Source organism: Triturus cristatus, chromosome 4_2, assembly GCF_964204655.1.
Source record: "Triturus cristatus chromosome 4_2, aTriCri1.1, whole genome shotgun sequence".
NCBI classification, from domain to species: Eukaryota; Metazoa; Chordata; class Amphibia; order Caudata; family Salamandridae; genus Triturus; species Triturus cristatus.
Genome location: NC_140586.1, coordinates 232062278 through 232089102, shown reverse-complemented (window position 1 = coordinate 232089102; position 26825 = coordinate 232062278). Strand labels below are relative to the sequence as shown.

At 47.0% G+C, this 26825-nt stretch overlaps 1 protein-coding gene across 1 annotated transcript in view; it reads left to right on the top strand.

Annotated features, from left to right (window-relative positions):
* The window catches only part of IL2RB (interleukin 2 receptor subunit beta), a 401650-nt gene that overhangs the window by 248676 nt on the left and 126149 nt on the right, over positions 1 to 26825 (top strand). Inside the window, exons 6-7 of the mRNA XM_085601347.1 lie at positions 17178 to 17323; positions 17721 to 17880. Of these exons, the coding sequence (XP_085457473.1) occupies positions 17178 to 17323; positions 17721 to 17880 (306 nt within the window). The remainder of the gene's footprint in view (positions 1 to 17177; positions 17324 to 17720; positions 17881 to 26825) is intronic.

Here is a 26825-nt window from a genome sequence, read left to right as displayed (position 1 = left end):
GGCTGTGGGGAGGGAGTTCACTGCCGGTGTCTTGTGAAAATGCTAGATCAGGTGATCAGTCACATGCTAGGCTGGTGATCACGGGTAGTGCAATGCGGGCGGGTGAAGGAGAGCCGGTAATTTGGGCGCCATATTGGGTGAGTGAGGGCATTGACCGAACGCGCTGTCCCGCAGTTTCCATGGCACGCATCTCCTTTATCACATCGAGGTAAGATTATCACTTTTAACTCGCCGGCTCCGCACCACGCTATTACGATGTGGTTCCTCCCCACCTTCGCCTTTTTCCGAGCCATAGTAGCATTCCTCACCCTCCATCTCCACCGACGAGAACCCTCTCTCACTCGCGGTAATTATAACTTTCGTTTTCCGACACGCATTTCCTTGGGAGCATGTTCAACGCTACTTAATCTCAATCATCCTCAGTCTTCATTGATTCGTTGTTTGCTTCATTTCCACCACGTTAAATCCATTGTGACTGGCACGTGTTCTGACACTATTGTCTTATGTTCCAATTTATTTTACTTTTAATCAATATGTTGTCTCTTTTTTTTTCCCCATTTTTTTCCTTCCTTTATTGTATATGTTGGTTTTTGTACTGATTGTTGTTATTTCAGGCATTTTTAATGGGCAATTCATACTAATTAGTCCTGATGATGATCCTAAAATCCCCTCGTTAAGGATCGAAACGTCATCGACTATGTTGTTCACCTTACACTTTGTCAATTTGTGTGTATGAAATGTCGTGAAGGTGACTAGATTTATACTAAGATGTTTCACTACCTGTTATTCTCTGACACAGAAACATCGCTTCAATTGCTTGTATGTTTTTCAGAAAATTTATGTCCTCTTGATATGTAAGCCACAGGATACAGGCTTGTGTCCCACCAATACCACGCTTACATTTTTTTGATCATTGCAAATTATCGTTTCTTATTAAAGTTGCCTTGTCCGGCTGGACATAGGCTATAATATAGTACCAATTGTGGCTATATTTATTGCTGTTCGAAATACTCCTTTGCTTTCAGGGACCACTGTCTCTTGTAATGAGTATATGGAGAAGGCATCCAAAAACCTTGAGGCAAGCCAGGCCTTACAGAAAGCTTGGCATGACCAAAAGGCTGCCTTGGTTGAGTTTCAGCCAGGACAGAAGGTATGGGTGTTGGAGCCAGTGGCCAAAGCAGCACTCCAAGACAAATGGTCTGGACCCCATACAATCCTGGAAAAGAAGGGAGAGGTCACCTACTTGGTGGACCTAGGAACTCCCAGGAGTCCCCATAGGGTACTCCATGTTAACAGGTTAAAAGCATATGTTGACAGGGCAGACATGGGCTTGCTCATGGCTACAGATGAGGGACAGGAGGAAGAGAGTGACCCTCTCCCAGACCTGTTGTCTCAGAACCCTGAAGATGGCTCAGTTGAAGGAGTGACCCTTGGAGGCAACCTCACTGATCATCAGCAGATGCAATGTAGACAGGTTCTACAATCATTTCAACACATGTTTTCCTTGATACCTAGTCAATCTGACTGGTGTACCCATGTGGTGGACACTGGTGACAGTCTGCCTGTGAAGAACAAACTTTACAGACAACCTGACCACGTCAGGGACTGTATAAAGGCTGAGGTACACAAAATGCTGGAACTGGGTGTCATTGAACCCTCAGAGAGCCCCTGGGCTAGCCCAGTGGTTCTGGTCCCCAAACCTCACACCAAAGATGGCAAGAGAGAGATGAGGTTCTGTGTGGATTACAGAGGACTCAATGCTGTCACTAGGACAGATGCACATCCTATTCCAAGGGCAGATGAGCTCATCGACAAACTAGCTTCTGCTAAGTTTTTGAGCACATTTGACTTAACAGCTGGCTATTGGCAAATCAGATTAGCTGAGGAGTCCAAGGCCAAAACAGCCTTCTCAACCCCAGGTGGGCATTATCAATTTTTGGTGATGCCCTTTGGTCTGAAGAATGCACCTGCCACCTTCCAAAGGTTGGTGAATCAAGTCCTTACTGGGTTGGATGACTTTTGTGCAGCATATCTTGATGACATTGCTGTCTTTAGCTCCACCTGGGAGGATCACCTGATCCACCTGAAGAAGGTACTTGAGGCTCTGCAAAAGGCAGGCCTCACTATCAAGGCTACTAAGTGCCAGATAGGGCAGAGAAAGGTTGTGTATTTGGGCCACCTTGTAGGTGGAGGCCAAGTTCAACCACTGGAGAGTAAGATACAATCCATCAAGGACTGGTCCCCTCCAACCACCCAGACTCAAGTTCGAGCTTTCTTGGGCTTGACTGGGTACTACAGGAAGTTTGTTAAGAACTATGGGTCCATTGTGACTCCTCTTAATGATCTGACATCCAAGAAGATGCCCAAAAAGGTTCAGTGGACAGTAAGCTGTCAAAAGGCATTTGATGACCTGAAGAAGGCCATGTGCTCTGCACCTATCCTGAAAAGTCCTGACTACTCCAAAGAGTTTATTGTCCAAACAGATGCTTCTGAGTTGGGTGTGGAAGCTGTGCTGTCACAACTTAATGTAGATGGTCAAGACCAACCCATTGCTTTTATTAGCAGAAGGTTGACCCCCAGAGAGAAGAATTGGTCAGCTATTGAGAGGGAGGCCTTTGCTGTGGTGTGGGCCCTGAAGAAGCTGAGGCCATACTTGTTTGGCACTCACTTCAAGATTCCGACCGACCATAAGCCCCTCTTGTGGCTAAATCAGATGAAGGGTGAAAACCCCAAACTGCTTAGGTGGTCCATTTCCCTACAGGGTATGGACTTTACAGTGGAGCACCGGCCAGGTACAGACCATGGGAATGCAGATGGTCTCTCCAGGTACTTCCACTTAGGACATGAAGACGAGACTGGTCAAGGCTAGTTTAATGTCCCTGCGTTTGGGGGGGGGGGGGGTTGTGTAGGAGAGTAGGGTCTGCTATCCTATGGTCACCCCAAATTTTTGCTTTTTGCTTCACTGGTTTTTGACCTATTGAGGCTGTGGGCCAGCTAATCAGACCCCCAGCCTGCTGTTCTCTCTAATTAAATTGACACTATGCACCCTAGGTGCATAACCAATTGGAAATGGATCACCCTGTGAGCCCCTGTACCAGTGTACACTAGGTACCCAGGGCATTGGTGTATCTAAGGCCTGCCAGGGGCTGAAGCATGTATTATGCCACCCTTGGCCTGGCCTAACAAATTTGACACAACTGGCTGATCACTCAGCTGGGGTAAGTTGGTGTAACCACCTCTTACTTAGGTGTAGTATACCTATACCTAACCTTAAATGGGACACCTGGTAACCTATAAGTCACTCCTATGGCAGGCCTTAACAATCCTGAAGGCAGAGTGCTTGGTCCCATGTGAGATGGTGCTCTGGCATGAGCTGAGCCTGTCTGCAGTGGTCGGAACAACTTCCTTCTACTGTTTCCAGATATCGTCATACCATATACTCTTAAGTGCATTATGAACCTCGCGGTTAAATGCTATCTTTGGTTTGGCTTTATCAAAACATGTCGAGTAAGGTGTCATACGAATTGGAATACTAACCCCTCGCCAATTCTGGCGACGGGGTTAGCATTCCACCCTTCTAGAGGGACACGACATGTACAGTACCTGAAACCCGGGTAAAATCAGACATAGCCTCAGCTCCACAAAATGGATGCTGCCACCACAGACACAAGTCTGCCCTCCTGCTGCTGGGAGTCCTTCCAGCTTGGGAGACGTGGACAAAGGGCTTCCTGCCAGGGGAGGTGCGAGCACCACCCCAGACAGGATTTTGTGTATTGGTCAGGTAGGGCTTGAAAGAAACCAGACATGCCTGAGGCTCACAAGGAGCCTCGGTGCATATGCCAGTTCAATCCGGTCCTGGGGCACACCAGCCCCGGACCTGGGGCGAGCTGGACAAAGGATTGGGGGTGTAACCACCCCCCTTCCTGGTCCCACCCTTAGGGAGGGACCTAGCAGGTAGTCCGGCCCCTAGAATCCGCTTAAAGGTAGGAGCTGTGTCCTTAGACTTCAGACATCCTGGAATCAACTTAACTACAAGAAGAAGACGGGAACTTCGACGCTCTGCTGCACAGAGGACTGAAGGAAATCTCCCCTATGGTCAGGGAGTGACCATCTTGCTAACGCAAGCACCAACCAGCTATTGAACGTCTGCTTTGCCGCCGCCTCCTGCCCGAGCCCAGAGCCCGACAAGACCTGGACCTCCAGACCTCTCACTGCCCGATCCACAGTCCCTGCAAAGAAGGAACCCGTGGAGGCACCGAGACACGTGGAGCCAGCCATCTTGAAAGACCGACGACAAGCTGCAAGCGCAACAACAGAGGCTCCCTCCAAGTTGTGCTTTGGGTCCTGAGAAGCCCAACACCCGAGCAGCATCTGCACCAAAGGTGAGCCCTCCAGCATCTCCACGATCTGCGTGGGGCCCCTCTGCACTTTGCATCTCGACGCGCCTGCCCGGTCCCTGGCCCGTTGGCTAGTGGCCATTTTGGCGACCTATTTTGAAATCAACGACACTGGTCTGGTTGCTCCAGACTGGCCCTAGCTGCTCTCCAAAAGAGCAGCCCCTCTGACCTTGCTGGTCAGAACAATCAGCTTTCTTGAACTTCCACGACTCCTGCCTTTGCCAAGGCTTGTTTGCTTCTTTCGAGTCGCCGACACCGCCGACAGCGAGAGCCTGCGTGGGACAGCTCGTGACTCGACTCCTGGACGTCGTCGACCTTCAGGGACCACGTGGCTGCGGAGACAAGCTACACTTCACCACCTGTTTGCGCCCGACATCGCCTGGTACCTACCTGGTGCCACGCCGGTCACTGGCTAGTGACTGTGAACACTGTCCCCTCTGCTTTCAGGTCTTCTACAACTCCGATCCACCCTTGGATCCACCGCATCTCTTCTGGACCGACCGCCTGCAGCATCTTTGTCATCAGGCTCCATTGAATCGATAGAAGAAACCCGACGCACTTCGAGACTTATGCACCCGCTTCCTGTGGGTGAGGTAAAGCTGGCACTCCGGTGCCCAAGTGTAGAGAATCATCTCTAGTGTCTGTGTTTCGAATCTTGAGATCGTAGTCTATCCAGAAGACCCTTTCTGCAGTAACTTTGTAACTTTTACGCACCCATTGAAAACCTATGGGAGCACGCGTGTGACTTTCCTCACTGCACACGCAACCCGTGGACCTCCTGGTCACTAACTGAAGTTAGCTCCTTGTAGGCCCAGCGATTCTAGAGGCCCTAGGCCTTTTCCCTTTCCTGTTCGTGGTACTTATACCACTATTTTAGTATATGGTTTGAGTGGCCACCAGGGCCCATCCATATAAAGTGCAACTTCTGTGTATTATAACATTGTCTTGTTTAACGATTTGTGCTCCTGTGCTCATAAAGAGTCTAGGGTTTACTTTGAGAAATAAATACATATATATTTTGAATATATATCTGTGTGGTGTCCTTTCATTGGTATAAAAGGGGGTTACATTTGGTAAAACAGCCTGCTTAACACGCTTTAACGAGTTTAGCCTCAAAGACTGCTTAGCCTACGCTACCACTAGGGCAGCTAGTCCGAAAAGGTTGACTTACAACCACACCATAAGGGTTGCTTGGCATGGTACAAGGTGGTCACTTTAACTAGTGAACATCATATACCAGGCAAACTTCTCACAAGGACTTTCTGGTGTGATCTGGATTCGCAGGCCCACCACCGGGGTTGGTATTGCTGGAGTATCTATTCTAAGGTGAGGAATCTAACTAACGTGTTTCTTTCAGATGAACAAGTTACTTACCTTCGTTAACGATATATCTGTAAAAAACATTAGTTAGTTAGATTCTTCACCGCCCCACCCATCCTCCCCATTCTGCGAACCGATATCTAGGGTTGAGGTCATCCCTTTCAGAGCCCTAGAATTTTTTGGCACCAGTGTCGGTCTCTTGCATGGCTCTGCGTTCCTGGCTCGGAAAGCTATGTACAAGAACTGACGTCAGCGCGCGAGGGCGGTGTCTAAGTACTCCGACAACGTCATCCCGGCGATCACGACGACGGACGCGGAGCCGCAGACGACGTCTCGCAATGCGCAAGGGTATTGCTGATGAAAAATCTTTCCGGATCCAGCCTGACGCCTGGGGATATTCTAAGGTGAGGAATCTAACTAACTAATGTTTCTTACAGATATATCGTTACCGAAGGTAAGTAACTTGTTCTTCACTCTTACTGTTTCTTCTGGGTCTCTATGAAGCACCACCTTTAGGTATTTGATGGTTCTTCCATCCATCGTATCGAGTATTCCAGAGCAATTTTAACTGTGGAATCAGTGAGGGGAAATTGTTCAGTTTTAACTTTTATCACAATTGATGGATATATGGAGAATCTACCAAACTTAACTACCTCCAAATTCATGGGGCAGAAGTTATTAGCTGGTTTTCAGAAAAATAACAGGATATCATCGGCATACATAGAGAGAAACAGGTGGCCTAATAAAAGTAGAGGTCTCTATGTAAGTTCCTGTAGCAGACGGGGCCCGCTTAATGCCTGTGGCCACCAGAAATATATCCGACGTTAAACCATTTGTGCGGACCGTAGCCACTGGCTTGGAGTCTAGAAATGCTATCAGCTGTAAAAAAAATATCCCCCCTCGCTAAATCTTCAAAGCGTGGCTTTCTAAAAAGGGCCATTCCAAGAGACTCCATAGGGAATATATAGCTAGAGCGGCTAACCTGGAGCAAGGCACAAACAGTACCAATTTATTAGGCGAGTGGTCTGAAAGGCAGATATGTAGCTTCCAGGACCCAAGGCATTGCCTACTGTGCTCTCAGCCAGTAAACTATGTGTGACAATACTTTACGTGTGGAGGAGTAAAATTAGTATTTCCTCAATTCTCTATGGCACTGTCTCCAAATATCAATCAAATCTAGTATACCCATGATGTCTTCAAGTGCTTCCACAGAGTGTGTAGTGGGAGAACCTCTTCCCTGCGGCCTGTCTAGCCCTGAATTTCAGAATTAAATTAATATCTCCATCGCACACCACCATCTCCACCTCAATGCGTCTAAGTATATTACGAATAGTGTGAAATAATTCAGGCGTGTCCACATTTGGGACAAACATATTGATCAGTGCTGTCTTCTTGGTATAAAGTCCCCACTAGGACAATATGGCAGACTTATGGGTGTTTTAATTCCTAGATGATATTGAAATCAATTGAATTTCATATCCAAATGCACACTCCCCTGGAATAGGTGCTGTAAAACGAGAGCAATCTATGTTGATCACATCTCTTAGCAATGCTAGGAGTACGATGTGGGTTAAAATGCAACTTCTGACGCACTGCCAAATCAACACCATCTTTCTAGTCTCCGCACTTTCCTCGGTTTCTGGGGGTTATTTATACCACTGAGGTTCTTGTATAGTAGCATTAGTGTTCTGTTAGGAGGGACTGTGCAGATGAGTATTTAATATGCCAGTTTTATAGTTTGGGCCTCTGTTGTCGCATGCATGATCCAGTGTAAACAATAGTGAGTGAATCATGTCATACCCAACCAGTAGCGGTCCGTGGAGGGAGTTCGGTGGGGCAGTGAGGCGGGGCGGGGGAGGGGCAGAGTGGGGAAATGTAAACACCGGAATATGGATGAATGGAGGTAAGTACACATTTAAATAAATAAAACGAATTTCCTAGGCGCGCGCTGCATCGCATTTTGCCGAACTCCTTCCACGGACCGCTACTGTACCCAACTATTCCCACATCTCACAGCCTCTTCCCACCACACTGATCATTCCAACTATAACTGCCAGATACCCCAAACAGGTAATACACCCAATCATTTAGACCTTTTCAAGGGCGTGGTGTGCCCACCAGTGGCCATGCTGTATGAAAAAAATGTTCATGTCAATTTATGAGCAGCACAGTGCTCGCTTTGTATTCTAGGTCAAGTCACTGAAGCACCCTCTCAATGCCTACTATTTCTTACTACTGATAAAGACACTTTAAGTTGATTCAATACTAAATTGTCAACTTTGCCCTCCCTCAACCAAGAAAAAACAGTTTTCAAAAAATATTGCTCACAGAGTTTATAATAATGCTGCTCATTCCACATGTCGCTTTCCTGTCGTGGGTTCCTGGCTTCCCTCCAAAGACAGCAAGTGTTCCAATGACTGCAATGATATCCTTGCATTGACACACTTCTTACAGAACTTGTTCGCCACTACTTGATCAATGAAAATGTGGGTTTTTCAATTGAATTCAACATTTAAGATGGCAGTATACAGCATGGCATATTGATGTCTTTGGATCTAAAAATGCATTCAACCTCTCCAGATTTACGTTTAACTTCTTCCTGGACGCCAACTTCAAAAACGGATATATGGCCAGAGTCTAGCCTTGGTATCAAATCTTCATTTTTAGCTGCTATGGCATTGATTAATCTCTCCTTTTTCAGTAATTTCTTCCTGTTTGCCGTGGAGTCGTCCTCCAGGTCAGATATCCGACCAGCGTGACATTTTGGCAATCAGTCTTCTACATGAGGTGGTCCAGGCGAGATCTCACTATGCCAGCCCTACTGTTGATAGATCTGAAGCTGGCTTTGAGGACCAATTAAAGAGCAGTGTCCATTCTGGGACTCAGCTGGTCTGAGTCCTCTTCTCCCTTCACTGGATTGAGTGTCGCAGTTACACGTCTACGCTGTTCAAAAGCAACCTTGCTTTGTTTCTGATTGCTGTTGCCCATTGCAGCATCACTCGTCAGTGAGGGTACCTAGACTCAACACTTGGTATCCAAAGCCCAAAGTAGTGTCTAAAGACAATGAATCTTCTGTGTGCATGTGGGGGTGTTTCCCGTGTATTCCACTGTCTCCAAATTGTGGCCCGGAACTCTGGATCCTCGCTCAGGCACTTCACAATTCAAAATATTAGGCAGTGAAGTCTGAGCTAGCTTCCCTAGGTGCAGTAGATCAAATTCTGCAGTCACATTCCCCACTTGAGCAAGGTTGAGATCTGCCAGGCCCCGCTCGGTGTAGAGCCACAGCATTCGGCAGAGGCAAAATAAATTTGAGGCAGAGCACTGGGATCCTGCCCCCGAAGCAAGAACGTCACTCCCTTACTTTTAGGCAGTACATCCCGGAGGGGCAACCTCGGGCCGCAGAATAGGGCGACCTCCAGCTGCAGAATTGGGGCTGAGGCCTATGAGAGTCAAGTCGTGGACCTGGAGAGGCAGGTGTGCCTGTCTGGCTTGGCAAGTTTGCAGTGAGGCCCACTTCAGGCTGTCCAGTGGCCCCTGTTGCAACCGGTCCTCTGAGGTTCACCCACACATGTGAACCGTGGCACGCCGCCACTCGCGTTAGATTCCAGCTGCCAATAATGTGAATCCCCTTGCCCCCCCAACCACTCCCTTCACATTCCTGGCTGTAGCACACCTCCTTACCTCTAAATTTCTATTACTATTCAGAGTTTCCAGTTCAGGAAGAACCATTAGTGGCTCCTGAAAATCTAAAAATGGCTTAAGTGGGTCAGCCACCCACAGCTTTATTTTTTGCAGCAGTTCATATTGGTCTGAATCTTCGGGTGAAATCAGGTGTAAATGGTACTTAATTTAATTGATATCAACCAAGGTAAATTATGATTTGGAGGGTGAAGAAGGTTGGCGAAGCTGGCTACCCATTTGAACTCATTGAGAAGCATTTGTCATGATGAAGGGGTAAAAAATGATACCAGGGTGTGTGACACCTTGAGGAAGGTGTGGCCAACATGTCAACCGCAACAGGCGTGTGATTCGGAGCTCCGTGCTGGGCTCTCTAACCATCCTGCTTTTATCCGACGCTACCCTGTCGCCATCGGGCTGTACAGCTACCTGACTGTTGTGCCCAACCTGGGGGCATTGCTGGACAGGAAACAGCATTTACAACGCTGTTCTTACCCCGCAGGTACGTAACAACGCGGTTGTTACAAAGACCGCGTTGTTACCATGTGTGCCTTTACAACGCAAGTTGTTTCTACGACTTGCGCTAGGTGGCGTGCAACAACAGGGAATTTGTTGGATTTTAAATCCAACACATTCCCTGCTGTTGCGCTAACTGGAGTAAGAATACTAATTTATACTATTCCTAAGTCCAGCGCGCCATCTAGTGCAAGTCTTAGAAACGACTTGCGTTGTAACGGCACGCGTGGTAACAACGCGGTTGTTGTAACAACCGCGTTGTTACCTACCGCGATGTAATATGTGGCGATGTAACATCACATATTCTGCTGGACACCGTCATTGTTGGGGTGGGGGCGGCTGCCTGGCTCTCCACTGACCACATGTGCCCCGACAAGTGGCGGTGGCTCTGCTGGAGACTATTAGGGCAGTTCTACACCACTCGTGTTTACCTGGTGCAGCGAACCCAGCTGAGCCGGGACATCCAGACCCACAACCGCTGCACTACGTGGGAAACGAGCGAGGGTCGCCGCTCAATACTGGCTGGGCGGAGCAGCCCTGTACCGTGCTGAACACCCCCTGAGGCCTGGAACGCTGTTGGAGACACCGAGCAGAAGATCCAGAGCAAGCCATCCGTGAGTCACACTGTATGGGCTGTGGCCACGGACTCCCACGGAAGGGGGCATGGTGCCCCTGAGAGCGCCCTCTGCCTATTTCTTGTGGGCTTGAAACTGCTGCTGCAGTGCATGAGCAGAGGGCTCTGCCACAGTCGTCTAGGGTTCCTCATCGCCTCTTGCAACACTAGCACCTTGCACTCTGTACCTGGGCCTGCTAAGCATCCCAGACTGCCTTCTCCCTTCGCAGGCCTTGAGGTGACCTATCAGCCTGTGCACAGTGAAGTGACTGCTACTCTTCTGCTCTGGGCTGCTGCCCAGTATGGTAACTCTTATGTAGGATCTGGCTGAAATGGAGTCTGAACCACATTTGACCTGCCTGGTTGCCCCACACTCATGTGCCTCACTAGAGGCTGCGACTTCCGCGGCTTCTCATTCAAGGCCACCCCAGTGTTTCATACCGAGGAGGAACGGCGATCGGGGTCCTGCGTTCTCGCCCAGCAGTGCGTGCCTGGTCAGTGCAGGGCCTGGTGCTGTACACTCCTTGCTGCTTGCCTGCTTTCCTCGCTGCTGCCATATGGTGACCTGCTGACTGTGCCCCTCTCCCTCCCTCCACTGACTCTGGGGACCAACACGCACCCAATGTCCACCTCATACAGGAGCACCTGAACTTTGCTCCGCTTCTGCTGGTGCTGCCTGCGGCATCATTTGGTTGACCCCTGGCCCTGCTGTAGACCCCAGACCTTGGTGTCCCCGGGCCTCTCCCTGTATAGAAGGCGTGTTGTATGGACCGGCTGGCTGTGGATAGCGGGGCCTGCTAGCCGGACCGAGGGATTCCTGTGGCGCTTCAGACCTCGTAACTGGGGCTCGCTTTTCCCCGCTGCTGCCCTGGAACTTGATGCACGCCCACTGCCTTCCCACGATGCCTGGCAGGGTCGACCTGATGCCAGTTTGCGCCACGACTAGTGGTACTGCGTCTTTCCCTCACATTGGGGCGCTCCTAGACCTTTTGAACGGAATCCCTTGCCTTCAGGTCTTACACCAAGTTTCCTGCTATAGCACCGTCAGCATGGGGTGTTCACCCCTGTATATATAGCTCTAGTGGAACTGCTGCAGCTGTGTGGCTGTCCACCCTGGCCCTGTACCACCTGACACACGCAAGGTGGCCTAACATCTGATCTACTGACTTGCAGAAGAGTCCCCGGATCCGATTCTATTACACAACCATGATACCCTCTATCATGCCTGGATGCACGCTTGATGGCACAGTTTGACGACTGCAAGTTGGGAGTGCGGCTAAACATCTACTGCACTGATTTCCCCCCACTCCGCCTATGATCGGTGGGCACTGGTTAACAAAGATGGTGAAACCCAAAGACACCAAACTACAGCTCACAAGTAATGGTGAGACTGAGATGGACCCGGTGCCAGCCAGGGCCGGACTAGGAACAGAAACCGGCCCTGGCAAACTGCTCAGCTGGCCCCCCCTGGGTTGAGGGGAGTGCAGCCGAGCAGTTTGCGAGGGCTGATTTCGGCCTATTTTGTTACAGGGTGCCGATATTGCCGACCCCCGGTAACAAAAACGGCCCCCCAGAGGCCCAAAACCGGCTCGGGCCTACCGGGGAAACGCCCGGTGCCCACTATGGCCAGTCCGGCCCTGGTGCCAGCAGACAAGACTCTTTGCACCCTTCAACACCTTGAGAAGACCCTTCAGACCCACTCTGCTCAATTCGACAGGGTGCTCCAAGCCATCATGGACACCAAGACCTCCCTGGAAACAAGCATTGAAGTTAATCTGCTGCGGGCTGACCACCGCAAACTGTCAGAAAGGGTTGGAGACACTGAATCTCCGCTGGCAATGATGTGTCCATCGATGCAAGACTTACAGGAGTGCTTGAAGCAAGTGGAGGCATAGGTTCCCACTCTGCACTGCAAGGCAGAAGATGCAGAGGGCAGGTCGAGACGCAATAACATTCGCTTAATGGGCTTCCTAGAGAGCTATAAGGGCCCCAGCTTGGAGGTATTCTTAGAAGATTGGCTGGTGAAGAATGTCTTGGAGGGCAGGGTGTCGAACTTCTTCATTGAACGTGCACATCGTACTCCGGGTCGACCCCATCTTCCCTGAGCCCCCCACGCTCCATCATAGCATGTCTCCTTAACTACCCTAACGCGACCTGCTCCTCCAACGATTTTGCATCATGGGCCACTGGCCCTACAAAAATGCTCAGATAACGGCATACTTCGATTTCACCATGGAGATGCAACGCCATGGTGGGTCATACTCATGGATCAAGCAACGTTTTTGGGAGCTGGACTTCAACTATGGTCTTCTTTTTCCTGCCAAGGTCCGTATTATCGATGGCTACAGGACCTACATTTTCCACTCACCAGAGGAAGTGTGGACATGGCTCCACACAAAGGGTTTGCTACATTCACCACCTCTGGAACAAGCAGATGATGATTGGATCGTACCCAAACCAAGATGTCGCAGGCACCTTCCCAGGGCGCGACTGTCCAAGGATCAGGCGGTAGAGGAGCGGGCCCGTGCAGTAGCAGAGGCCTCTCTCCACAGCACGAACTCCTTAACTCCTCTCCGGAATGAACGCCAATCGGTGCCTGGATCGGACTCTGGTGGCTCAGTCCCCACATCTGTAGAGGCACACCAGGGCCCGAAGATCACCCCATGATCAGCTGATGACATGTGAGTGTGACACTACGAACAGAGGGCTGACTGCTCTACATTGGGCGGCATTCCGCAAGGTCTGGTAACCATTCCGAAGGTAAGACACATTACACATGGGGCTGTGAGGTACTGTTAAGTTTTGGGCCCATACCATGGCATTTCAGAACACTGTCACAAATAGACTGTGGCCGTACAAGGCCTTGCAACCTGGTGCCGCGCCTCCCCAATGTTCCTATGTGGACTCCATTGTTGACTGTGTTGTTAGCTTTTCTCTCTTTTCTTTACACCACACTTGGTGTACAACTTTGGGGGTGGTTTTCTGGACGGTCCGTACTAGGGCATCTGTCCTGGGGGGTAATATGTTCTTACTTGATGTTGTGGTTTATCGAGGTGCTCTGAAAGTGTTCCAACTGTGTTTATTGTTTTTTTACATGTCACTTATATCTATGGGATTCCCTGGACCCTGAGGGCCGGCTGGGAGGTGGGCTCACAGGCCTTGTATCCCTCCCCTTTTTCCTTACACAGTGCCTGCCACGACGAACAGGCTGATTGACACCTGTTTCCCCCAATACCATATCATCACCTGGAATGTGCGTGGCATGGCCACCCCGACAAAACGCTATTGTATCCATGCTTATCCCAAGCGGAATCCCGCACACATGGCTATGCTTCAGGAAACATACCTCAATTCCACCGAGCGACACAAGCTTCGCACTAAATGGAGAGGGCAGGTGTGTGGCACTTCTATGACTTCTTTGCTCACAGGGTTCTCGTATGGATTGCACTGGGAGTACCTTATGTCATACACACACAGAGGGTGGATACCTCCGGTCAATATGTGATCCTGGAAGGCCACCTGGACAGGATACCTATCGCATTAGCTGCAATTTACGCTCCCAATACACGTCAAGTGTTTTTTTTTTACACTCTCCCACCAGCGCTCTTCAAGCACCCACATTCCCCTGGTCTCTGGGGTGGGGACCTTAACTAAGTTCTGGACGTGGACCTTGATCGTTCCAACCCCACCCCTCCGGGCGACCGCTGCCAGGCGTGCTTACCAGCTCCTCAGTCAATGGCTATTGCGAATGCGTCTCCAAGAAGCATGGCGGCTCCTGCATCCATTAGACAGTAAGTACTCCTATTACTCTCAGGTGCATGACATGCACACCAGAATTTACCTTTTTTATGTACAGCCCAACTCGGTGCTCAGATATCCAGGGCATAATTCCTAGCACCCACACTCTCGGATCACAGCCAGTTGCTGCTCACTCTCCGATGGGGACTTCCACGCCCAGTTAAACTCACTTGGGGGCATATTATCAAGACACGGCGTTACAATTATCACCGTTTTAGTGGCAGAAAACTGCCGCTACAACTGTGATAATGGGCTTGATAATATGCTCTTGAGAATTCCAATAGAAGCCCATGTTCTGGTATCAACATGGGCTTCTATTGGAATTCTCAAGAGCATATTATCAAGCCCATTATCGCCGCTTTAGCGCCTGTCTTGATAATATGCCCCTATGTGACTGCAAGTGGAGGCTTTATCTGACCCCCCTTTCTACACCCAACTAGCTCAATGCATCTATTGGTGCTTTGCACTCAATGTTGGCACTGCGACTTCGCAAGCTATTGAGTGGAAAGCCCATAATGTGGTGGTGCGCGGCCACTGCCTGTCAGGCCTCCTGGGGAATACGTAGGCGTTTGCTGGGAGATCTTAGAAGCATCGAGGGCGATCTTCGTTCCCTAGAAACACGCGCGGCTAACCATGGGGCTTTGGCCGAGCAATTACAACAACTAAGCACACAGCGCAACGATGCAGAGAGGGTCCTGAGTAAACACAGCTACAGGTGGCGCACGCCCTTCAGGATGCTGAGAAGGACCACTCGGGGAGGCTATTAGCTTGGCTCACGCATGAGGACCATCATCGAGTCCCCCATAGGTGCAATCCGATTGGCTGGTGTCGGACTGCTCACCTCGCAGTTGGACATTAATGGGGCCTCCCGTAACTATTACAAGGAGCTAGCTCCCTTTGTCCCCACTAGGTCGAGTGGCGATTTCTAAAATGTTGTTCTTTGCAGCCATCGTACATCCGAGGAGCTATTTCCATGAACTACATGGCCTATTACTGGAGCTGATACGGAGCTCGGGCATCCACGAGACATGGAACCTGTGAAATGCTGAACCATACACCTCATAGACATTCGACCCAATACTGACTGCCATATGCACTATACACGCCGTCACAACACTATGCACTGCACTCAACTCGCCACCCCTAGTTTTCGCAACGACAGCTCGTACCAGTTGGAATGCGGTATTACAGCAACCACTCTCCCATGCGGCTTGGGCTCGTGATCTCTAGTTAGTAAAGGGTGTATCACCAGATTCCACTTCATGCAGTTTAATTACACACACTTATCAGTCGCCAAGGCACATCCAGCTCATGTTCCCAACACTTTCCCCAGTATGCCCCCATATCAGTTTTAGAATAAAGATTTCTCTCACAAGGTGTGGGCATGTACATCACTACAACCAACATGGCAGAAGGTCAATGTGACGGTGACTGAAATGAGGGCGCATACACTTACCCCACTCCTGAATCTTGTTTGTTAGGGATGCGCCCTCGGGCGAAAGGTGACAAACACCTGCATCACTTCATAGATCTGGGCTTTGTCCTGTTTAAACGCAATATAGATATGGCCTGGAAATTACCCCCCCCCCCCCCCCCGGACCTCCAACACTGGCTCTGTGTCTTATTGACATGGACCAGAGCAGAGGCTCACACCCTCGGCTGCTTCACATGCAGGATGACACCTGCAAGGGAGGCGAATGCTGGGAGACTTTCCTCTTCAAAGTGGAAGCCAAATCCGATGAACGCCCACCATGACTTCCATATCTACTATGTTGTTGCATGCCACCAAGTGGCAAGGCCCGGCTTCACCTCTGCTTTCTGCCACACACCATCCCCGCAAATGTAGGGGCATATTAGCAAGGACGGAGTTAAAATTATCGCCGGTTTAGCGGCAGAAAACTGCCGCTAAAACGGCGATAATGGGCTTGATAATGTGCTCTATGGAATTCCATTGAAGCCCATGTTAGATGTGAAGGACATCTAACCTGAGCTTCAATTGGAATTCCATAGAGTATATTATCAAGCCCATTATCACCGTTTTAGCGGCAGTTTTCTGTCGCTAAAGCGGCGATAATTTTATCGCCTGTCTTGGTAATATGCCCCATAGTGATTTCACTTTAGGCCCCTGGCATGTTGTTTGCGTCAACACCAACCCAATGCCCATTCGTGTACTGCCCTCTGGGTCATCCTAGACAGCCCTGTCTCCTCACCTCCACCTCCCCCTCTAATGACATGTAGAACAGGAACCAACCCTAGAGGACAACCATCTCCCTGGTTCCCTATCGGTACACAGTCATGGTGAATCGGCTCCCCCTATAGATTGTGTATGTAATTGATGTAGAACCATGGACTTTCACAGGCGTATGTTGGACCTCAGAGCTCTTAACTTGTTGATTTGTTTACTGTTATTTCTTTCTTTTTTCTTATTAATCTTTCTCTCTGTTTAATAACTACGCAGTAACTATCAACATTGCTGCCACAAACTGCTCTGTGCTGCAAGCAATCCACACGCCCCATCACTACCTTGTATTCCTGTTGTATGCTTATGCACTCGCTGGATGGGAGCTTCACCCATAACTGCTGCACCATGAAATTTATGCTGTCAATAAAAAACAGAGGAATGCCGGGGGGTCAAGCAGTGTGTTTGGGAATAGTGGCTACTGAACTAGGGTGGTGTGCAGGCTGTTCACCGTGGTAACTCTTCTCTTCAAGTTTAAAGCCAATGAGTCTACCCACCGGATCTCACATGTCCGATTTGTGCCCATTAGCAATCCTGCTTCTTTTGAAGACTCGTATATTTCCACACTGATGTGGTGTACCTTCAGCACAACTTCTTGTTATTTTCTTTTCTTTAGTGAAGCTCAACCCTCCTGAATCCCTGCGAATCGTCAACCTCAGCGATGCACGTACCAACCTCACCTGGGTCTCCCACAACTACCCCTATGTGGATGGCTCGAGATTCTATGAAGTGCGTTACAGGCCAAGCGGAGAACCCTGGCAGGTACCAAATAATCATATCCTCTAAGAAATGAAAAGGGGACACCTGGTAAGAAAGCAGTAGCATCCCATTCTGTGATGTGGGCTAAAGGGACCACTGCAGGGGTTACAGGATTAGACAATGCCCCCCACCTAGTGATAAAAAAGGGGCTCTGAAGTGAGAAGGGTAGAGGCAGTCTCTTGTGGGATGGGGGAACTCATGGGGTTGGAGGGGCAGAGAAGGACTATTCTATCTGGATTGCAAAGGTGAGAGGGACTATAAACATTCCGTAGCCTCAAATCTTGTATGATCAGAGAGAGTTTGTGAGGACATGGAGGAAATTAAGAGTCTGTGGGGATAGAGGGCTTCTTTTGTCAGACATAATCAGTGTATCAGCCTTTTCCTCTCTTACTCTTTACAGACTCTGCTCATTGGACAGGATCAGCAGTGGCTTGAAATCCCAGTTCTCAAACCAGATACACTCTATGAAGTTCAGGTCCGGACGAATCAGAAAAGATTTAAGAAAGGTGCCCAGTGGAGTGAATGGAGCGAATCCCTGGAGTGGAAAACACCATCCGCAGGTACAGGCTCTGGGTACTCTGAGCAGGAGAGGATAGTTACTGCCCCACAAAAAGGCTGTGTGATGATGTTTTCAGCATGGCTATCGATCCTATTATATTCCAGTGATAAAAGGTCTAAAGGCGTTTTACTAACCATTATGTCCCAGCTCATAAAGTGTGTTTGGCAGACACTTACTTGTATTAAAAAAACTCTTGGGCAGATTTACAAGCCCCTTGCCTGACTTTTGCGCTGCAGTTGCGTCACTTTTTTGATGCAACAGCGACGCACGCAATGCGGCATCTAGGGAGATGCTTCATGTTGTAAAGCCCTGCGTCACATTATACCTGCGTCAGGTATAATGTATGCAGGGTGGGCGTTCCCACGCCGGAAGGCCTCGTAAAAGTGACTTAGTGAAATCTACAAGATTTCACTGCGCCACTTTTAGGACGCCACTGCGTCAAAATCTTATGCCTGCTTCAAGCGGGCGTAAGTAGTGGCGCAGTGTAGTGGGAATAGGCCTCAACACGCATTGCTGGAGTTGCGTCATGCTTGCGACATGACTCTAGCAATACGTGACTTTTCCGCCATTAGGTGCGTCAGAATTTCTGACGCATCTGTAAATCCTTGCGCCATAGTGCGCCATATTGTAAATACGGAGCATCTATGGTGGCGCAAGGGTTTCTAAGGGTGGCGCAGGGAAAGTGACGCATCTGTACAGATGCGTCACTTTCTTGTAAATCTGCCCTTCTTTTTGGGGCCTCTTTATCCTCTCCATTTAACATCAACCATTATAATGTGTATAACAAAGAGATGTATGGGTGTAGTTCCTCTGGTTCTCTACTGTCAGTCAGTCAGTTCACAAAATAAGTACCCTTATGGACTTTGGAGACCTGAATGCTCCCTTGTTTTTTTTTATGACAAAGGCACTTCAGGTGAACTGTTTCACAATGGGAATCATTTAGAGTATGGGAGCGGGCTACCTGGTGAGCCGATGTTCTCTACTCCGCTGTCTTGCTGGAGGTCCACCAGCCATATCTAGAGATTCACCTACTGCCTGGCAGGGATATCTGTAATGAAAGTGCATGCACCGGTGCAGTGGATATACCTTCATCATTGTTGAAGGCCAAGCTGGCCATCAGTTTTGAAGTAACCCACTCTGCATTAATTTTTTGCTTTGCAGTAACAAATTCCTAAAACAGGAGTTTTCTTTCCGCACCACAGGGACATTTGTATATTTTCTCTCAAGAGACTTCATGCCTCACGTTCCAGCCACGAGAAGTAAAAAATAGTGAGGCAGCAACCATCAAAGTGACCTGCAGTGAAAACCATACAGCAAGGCTCCACAGATGGAAACCCAGTGGTACACCACACCCCTAAATGGGGTGAGGGAACAAAGATTTTAGTGAGATGGGACTGCTGCTAATTTATGGCTATGCTCATGCTCCGCCAAAGATCTAAACGACACCAGTATGCAGAAACCCTTAACCCCAATTGTAAAGTGCGGGAAGATACATGGCCAGGAAATGTTGGATGGAACTATACTTAAAAGAAGTTATAATACCACTAAGTGACAGATATCCTTTGAACACCACGACTGCTTTCAACTGCTGCAATAACAAGCTAGAAGAATTATTTGTTATGCTCTCACCAACCTTTCTAGTTCTAGTTAGTCACTTGTCATATTTAAAGGTATCCGAAGTGTTTATTACACAAGCCAGTTTTCGCTCAGTTTAGGGATATTGCCCTTTACATGGTTTATGGAGGTCCCCGCTTTACCTTTGCTTATGACTAACTCATTTTTTTCTCCTCTGAGTGTTCATTGGTCCTGAACTTGGAAGTCTTTTTCTTGCGAGGACATAAACAACATGTCGTGCCGCTAATTTCCAAGTATTGTGCGTGCTACGGCATAGCTTGCATAGCTTTTCCTTGCGAGGGGCTCAAGGCGCTCGCAATGGAAAGGCCCATCAAAGTTCACTTTCACGCAGAAGCATTGCATGTACTGTGAAACTGTAACTCACCAGTGTTTTTCGGTGAGTGCATACTTTGCATAGCTTTTCCTAGCAGTTGGCAACATTTGTATGTTTTTTTGTAGCTTTTGTGAGATTAACAAAGTTTGTGTAAGAAAACCTTTGCAGCGTTTTACACCCATGCTGAACTCGTGCCTTGAAAGCAAGCATGCTCCTATTGCAGTGTTCCTTTCAGTCAATAGATTTTGTTCCGAGTACTTGCCGAATGTGGTTTTGGCAGTCGGCCCTATTAATACGGTTATTTATTAAGTGTTCCAACTCCCAGCAGTGGTTAACAGCATTTTGCTGCTTTCAGATGTAATTCTTGACTTGTCATATAATGTATATAATATTGTGCCGCAAGCTAGTAAACTGTTGCAAGTTATTAATGGTTTTTGTACTCATTCAGTGAATGGTAGAAGCCCTTAGGTAAAAGCAGATATATTTACTTTACTGAGGAGACTTTCACAGGGTACTAATAATTACGAAGAAGAATCAGCAGTGTGAGCTGGGTACCTTCCTGAGTATGTCCTAGAAAGAGTAATTTGCTTGATAATTTGCTAGGTGGCCTGGTCTGACCTGAGACTGACTGTGGATACATTAAATGTGACTGTAAACGTTTTTGGTCTCTAGTAACTTGACAGACAAAACAGCATATTGTTAAGCCTCAGTATATAAGATTGGTGTGTGCCTAGCAATTATCGCTGTATTGATGTTAGTACCAAGACCTTTGACAGGGTAATGTTATTCAAAGTAATCAGTAGGAAGACGACTGTAACATCCTTTCCTCAGCCCAAGCGGGTTTCAGTTCGTGATTGGGATCCATTAAGTGCCACCTTTTGGTTTTTCTTCTTTATGTAAAGAAAGAATGCCTCTGACTTGGTCTGGGTGACTGAGTCCACCTTTGACTTTGTAGATAGAGACGTTTTGTCAGATAGACAGCAAGATGGTGGTGAGGAGTGGGAAATGTTGTACTTTATTAAATATTTACATCTATAGAATCTTGCCAAGGGTCGTTTTGGCCAGGGACGGTGAACAAGACAGTCTGTTACTGTGTCCTAGCCCCATTTCTTTTTTAACCTGTTCTTAAACTACCTCTCCGGATCATGGGAGCCTCCAGCAAGTGATGTATGCCAGGTGTATCAGCAGTACCCCCCAATTCTGCTTTTTGAAAGGAGTGCTTTTCTGATGGTCCAAACCCAAACGTCTTTCCAACCTTTTATTGTAACCTTTTGTGTTTTGTGAGGTACTTTAAGAAAATGTCATAATATTAGTAGAATAAGAACAGGTTATGACCATCGAGCCAAAGAATATGATCCAAAAGAACACAACTTTATGTGGGAAAACGTTGGAGGTGGTCACTCATTTACACTCTGTGTGGATTAGAGTTGGCTGATCGGGCCTGTTGGTCCCTCAGCCTCCTAAGAACTGCAAACTGTTGATCCAGCCCTCGGCTTCCATAGTAAGAAGTTAGATATATGCTCAGTCATGGTCCCGATGGATGTTTATCAAGAAAAATTAGTAGTGGATGCCCTTTATTGGGCTGATGTCTGAGGCATGACTCATTGTGAAGCACTGGCAACCAGTAAGAAAAAGTTTGTTTGTAAGTTGTTGTCACTTGACAAGGTAACTCTATATTTCTCTTGAAGATAGAGACCCTAAACTCTGTAGAAACTACTGGCATTGGCTTTAGATTCCTTTTGGTATAGCTGTGGACCAACCCCTCTGCTAGCATATTTCTAATCCATTTGCAAAATGCTCAGGCTATCAAATAGGCAGGTTGCTTCTTACTGTTCTAACACATGAGAATGGTTCTTGAGAAGATAAGCCTTAGTTGAATGTAAGGCTCTTCGAAGTGCCTAACTCAAAGAATTCGCTTCCCCCGAAGCAGGCTTACTGGGACTACTTAAAGAGGCAGTCTGTATCACAGTTAAAGATCACTGTCAAGGTCAAGTATTTCCTAGAAGGAAAAGTGTAGCGGATATCTGAATCCCACTTGGACAAAATATTTATGGCAGATATAAGAAGGCTTGACATGATGGAAAGGCTGGGTATTTTTGCACTGGATGCTTAGGTAACATGCTGATAAACCTTATCAGCCATTTTGTAAGTGTCATGACATATATCAAGAAACAGTCCTGTATTTATTTATTTTTTTATCCCCTACATGCTAATATTCATAAAACATGACTTTTCTTGCTCTTTTTGCCACTACAAAACTAGGAGGGACCTATTCAAAAAGTCTTTTTAGAGTATGTAAAGTCATTTCTTCATCGTAAGATCTTCATTGATAGTCATGAAATCTTTAATACTTCCCCATCGTTTGCGCAGACCCCAGGACTCCCAGCATAAAAAGTCTACTTTCAGATTTAAAACTGTATTGTGTCATCTTTCAATAGAAATAATATCACCATGCCACTATGAAGTGGAGAATATGAATGTAAAAATGCAGCCTTTAGGCTTACATTTAACAGAGACTGAAAACGCAGCATATCCCTTTAAGTTGCTGGGACGCATCCCAACCCAGCATGCCTTATACTGGCAGTTGTCTCTCTCACCCAGGTAATTTTTCCAGCTTGAGGGAGAAGGAACCTAGGAACACTTCTGAGAATTGAGCTTCAAAACAAACCTTTTTTTCATCAAAAATAGTGTCGTCTTTGACTTTCAGTCCACGTTTTTAGACGTCTTGAGTGAACCATTTTTTAAAGACATTTCTGACTGGATTTCAATCATATTGACATTACTTTTCTCCAATTTCCCGTCTTTTGGGAGAAAAAAAGCTGTGACTAATGCACATAAAGTGTGGCTCATATGTCTACCTCCATTTCGCTCTGTTCCTGACTGCGATATTTCTCAGAAAATGCCAAAGTGAACCTTAAAAGACAGAGAAGGCATTCACATAAGAGGTATGCTGGAAAACATGAGTGCAGAAGAGGAGAGAAATAAAAAAAGAAACTAGTAAGCTCTGTCTTTTCAAGGTATTTCCTCCAGAAAAGATCATCATGAGGAAAGTCAAGAGAAAAAAGACGAGATCATTCCAGACGACACTGAATATCGACATCAGTATTACCGACGACACCATTGAAGCCAACGGCGTAGACCTGTTCACCAGTCAAAGGAAGTTCAACACCATCAGTCCATCAACACTGAGGTCAGTCGATGTTGAAACATCAACACCATCATTCATCATCCTAAACGTTGAAAAATTGCAATTTAGCCATGTATACACCTGTGATGGCGAAAATACACTGTATGACAACCACATCACTGTCAATGTGAAAAGACTTCACCTTGATGGCAAAGAAACAGAAAATGTCTGACTGACTGTCACAGCTATCTAAGGCATGGGGCCTTATTACAAGTTTGGTGGTCCATAGAACCACCGAACCCGTGGTGACGATTTGACCACCGCCACACTGTGGGCCTGCCCACAGTATTATGAGTGTGGCGGTCGGATCGTAACAGGACTGCTGCGATCATGGATCCCGTGGTGGTTGTGCAGCGGTCAGGAGCACTAATATGCTGACGGTGCTGCTGAGGCACTGCCAATCATATTAGGAGTTGCCCTTTCACCGCCCTTTTCATGGTGGTGAACCCACCATGATAAGGGTAATAGAGCGGCAACAGTGGGGGCCCTAACAGGGCTCCCTACCGCCCATGTGGGGGCAGGGGGACATGTAGTGCCTCCCTGGTTTAGCACCCCCAGTTCCTGTACGGTGTGGCCATGTATACCACACCGTGCAGGAAGATGTATTCAGCGTTCTGAGAGCGGCGGTCTGCCTGTTGGGCTCTTCTGTCAGCCTGACAGACCACCACATTAAACCGCAACAGCACCTCCCGCCAGACCAGGATTTAACTATTCTGGCGGGGGACAGCGCCACAGCTTTGGCGGTCCTACAGTAGTCCAAAGTCACAATAAGGCCTATGGTCTTTATCACTATCTACACTATGGATCATATATTCATCAGCTTCACATGCTGCTCAATCTCCTCTACAGGACCAACACTAATGCAGAAAAAAAAATGATGCAGGGAGGAATCAACGTCTATTCACATCTAGATTTCCTCTGGCTTCTTCACCTGACCTGTATCCACGTTCATATAAGCCTTTAACTCCGATTACACCATTTGAGGTTTCTGTTCAAGCTCCTCTATCTCTACTTTATTTATCACCTCCAAGTTTTGAAGGCGAAATAAGAAGTAGACAACGTCTACTGATGGTTCTCCATTATCAAGAGGAATGAAATCAACAACTCGTTCTTGATCTCCAGATACAGATATTGATGTTACTTCGTATATACCTAAATTTCCATGCTCACCTACTCAATCGTCACAGGCCATAAGGAAGTTCTGGCAAGGGGTGCAGCAAAGTTGAATATTCCTATAGAGACACCTCAGCCAGCTGTGTCAGTCATTTTGGAAACTCTACAACCGAGATCGACACCAAAACCTTTGTTACTTCTAGTCCCAGGTTTACTAGAGATAGCTGAAGAAAAATTTCTAACTCCTGCCACTGTGAAAGCAGTTACATCTCACTCACTAAAGAAGTACAGACCACCCGATCAGGATCTGGCCTTTCTCAGATCAGGTCCCAAACCGGATATGGTGATAGTGACAGCACTTAGGTGTAAACATGCTTTGGCACCAGAATCTGATGCTCCCCCAGAAGGAGAGAGCATACAAATTGATGCTTATGACAGGAACATGCATGGAACAGCATCAACACACCTGAAAAATACAAGTGCCACAGTATTCCTCAGAAGATACTACAGGGAGATCTGGGACAGCATGAAGTAGTTATTGGAAGATTTGCCAAAACATTGGCAACAAGACTTCATGGAGATGGTGAAAGAAGGTTCTTTAGTAGCAGACCAAACAGTTTGTGCTGCAGTAGGTTCCGCAGAAATCTCTGTGACAGGTCACTGCCACTGTAGGTTTGTAGATGCTCCTCTTGGTTCAGGCTGTCTTGTTTAAACCCAGAAGCTCTCCTGAAAATAGCTAATCTGTGGGTGTTGGTTGGGGTATGTATCATTATCTATGTTGTTATTTTCAAGGAATTTCAATTTAAAGATTTTAAAAAGAAAATAGCTAATCTGCCATTCTTAGGCACTTTTTTATTTGGTCAATATACCGAGGAGGAAATTGTTTACATTAATAAAGCAGAAACTCTTAAGGCTATTGGACTGGAAGAACAAAAAAAGTTCTACCTACAATATAAACTGAGACTGCTGTTTTTTCCAACAGAGAGTACAACATCCAAAATGGCCTTACTAGCCTCAACAAAAAACAAAGCCAAAATCCTCAATATCATTGACGATATAAAAGAAGAAAATCAACACCGCCAAAAATGGCACACTCAATAAGAAATTCCTCTGGAAATAAGCAATGATGCCTTAATACACTTCCTTCATTTATCCACTCCTGTAAGCGGAGCGGAACTAAATCATCTAGAAGAGTGGAAATCAATAACAACTGACAAATGGATACGAAACATCATCCAAAGAGGGTACTTTTGGTTCAAGGCACTTCCACCTTGTCGCTCACCAAAACCAACATTGAATTCTCAACTTCCCATCCTACAAAAAGTACCTCAACTCTTGTTTGTCCAAAAAAGTTATACAAAGAGTTCCATTGCATCAACAAAACAAAGGAGTATAAACCAGACATTTCTTAGCAATGTAGAAAACCATCCAATTCAGAACCAGCCAATATTAGTTGTGCATCTATTAAGTACATTCATTCTAAAAGAGAAGATCAGAATGCTGTCTCTTCATCAAAAGTTTCCTCACAGCATGAAAAGCAATTGGCTCTGATGAATAGATCTTCTAGATGCATATTTTCAATCCTGATTGAGTCTCAGCACAGAAAAAAGATTTCTGTTGAGAAAGTTCTACTATGAATACACTGTCCTGCCATTTGTCTTCGAGTCCACCCCAAGAACATTCTCAAAATGCATGTCAGTAGTCACGGCCCATCAATGAAAATGGAACATATTTGTATATCTATATCTAGAGTATGATTGGTTCATAAAAGCGAATACTCCAGCAATAGCAATACAATATTTTCAGTTCACAGTATCTCTTCTGAAGCATCTAACACTAAATATAGACTTGTAAAACTCAGTTAAAGTACCAGTGCAGGCTCTTGTTTACTTAGAAGCACTCATAGATAAAAACAAAAAAGTGTTTCCTTAGCAGGAGAGAATATTATCTATCCAACAAAAATGTATCTTCCTAAAGAACACCTGTAATACCAGCACTCGTCAGATTGTCTCCCTACTAGGGTCCATGGCATCCTGCATCCACATAGTACCAAATGTGAGACTTCATATTGAGCCTTTACAGCAGTGTCATGGACGGTTATGTGACGTTACAACGCATGCCATTACCCTGCATGCCGTTGCAATGACAGACTTTACCCCGACTTGCCGTCGGGGAAGCGCTGGAAGTTGGAATAGATTAATTTTCTATTCCAACTCCAGTGTGTGCAACAGTAGGGAAGGTGTTGGAGGTAAATCCAACGCCTTCTACCCACTGCTTCACACCTTTTTCGTTGCAACGGCATGCAGGGTAAATGCATGCATTGTAACGGTTGCGTTGTAAACGCTATTTCCCGTCATGGACAATTTGAATTTTCCATTTCCTTCTAGCAATTCAAGCAAAGCAATTTCTAGCATGGTGATGCAACAGTATGAATCTCCTCTAAAGAGTATTGTTCCAAATGAAAATTCCAAAGACTATGATAGTAACTGATGCATCTCTGACAGGTTGAGGAGCACATTTAGGCTGTCTTCCAATCCAAGGCCTTTGGTCTCAAAAACAACAAGCATACTACATCAAACTACTAGAACTGAAAGCAGTACATCTTGCCCTAATGGCTTTCCTATCATCGCTAAAGTCAAACAACATAATAATTTAGAAAGACAACACTACCACCACGCATTATATAAACAAACTGGGC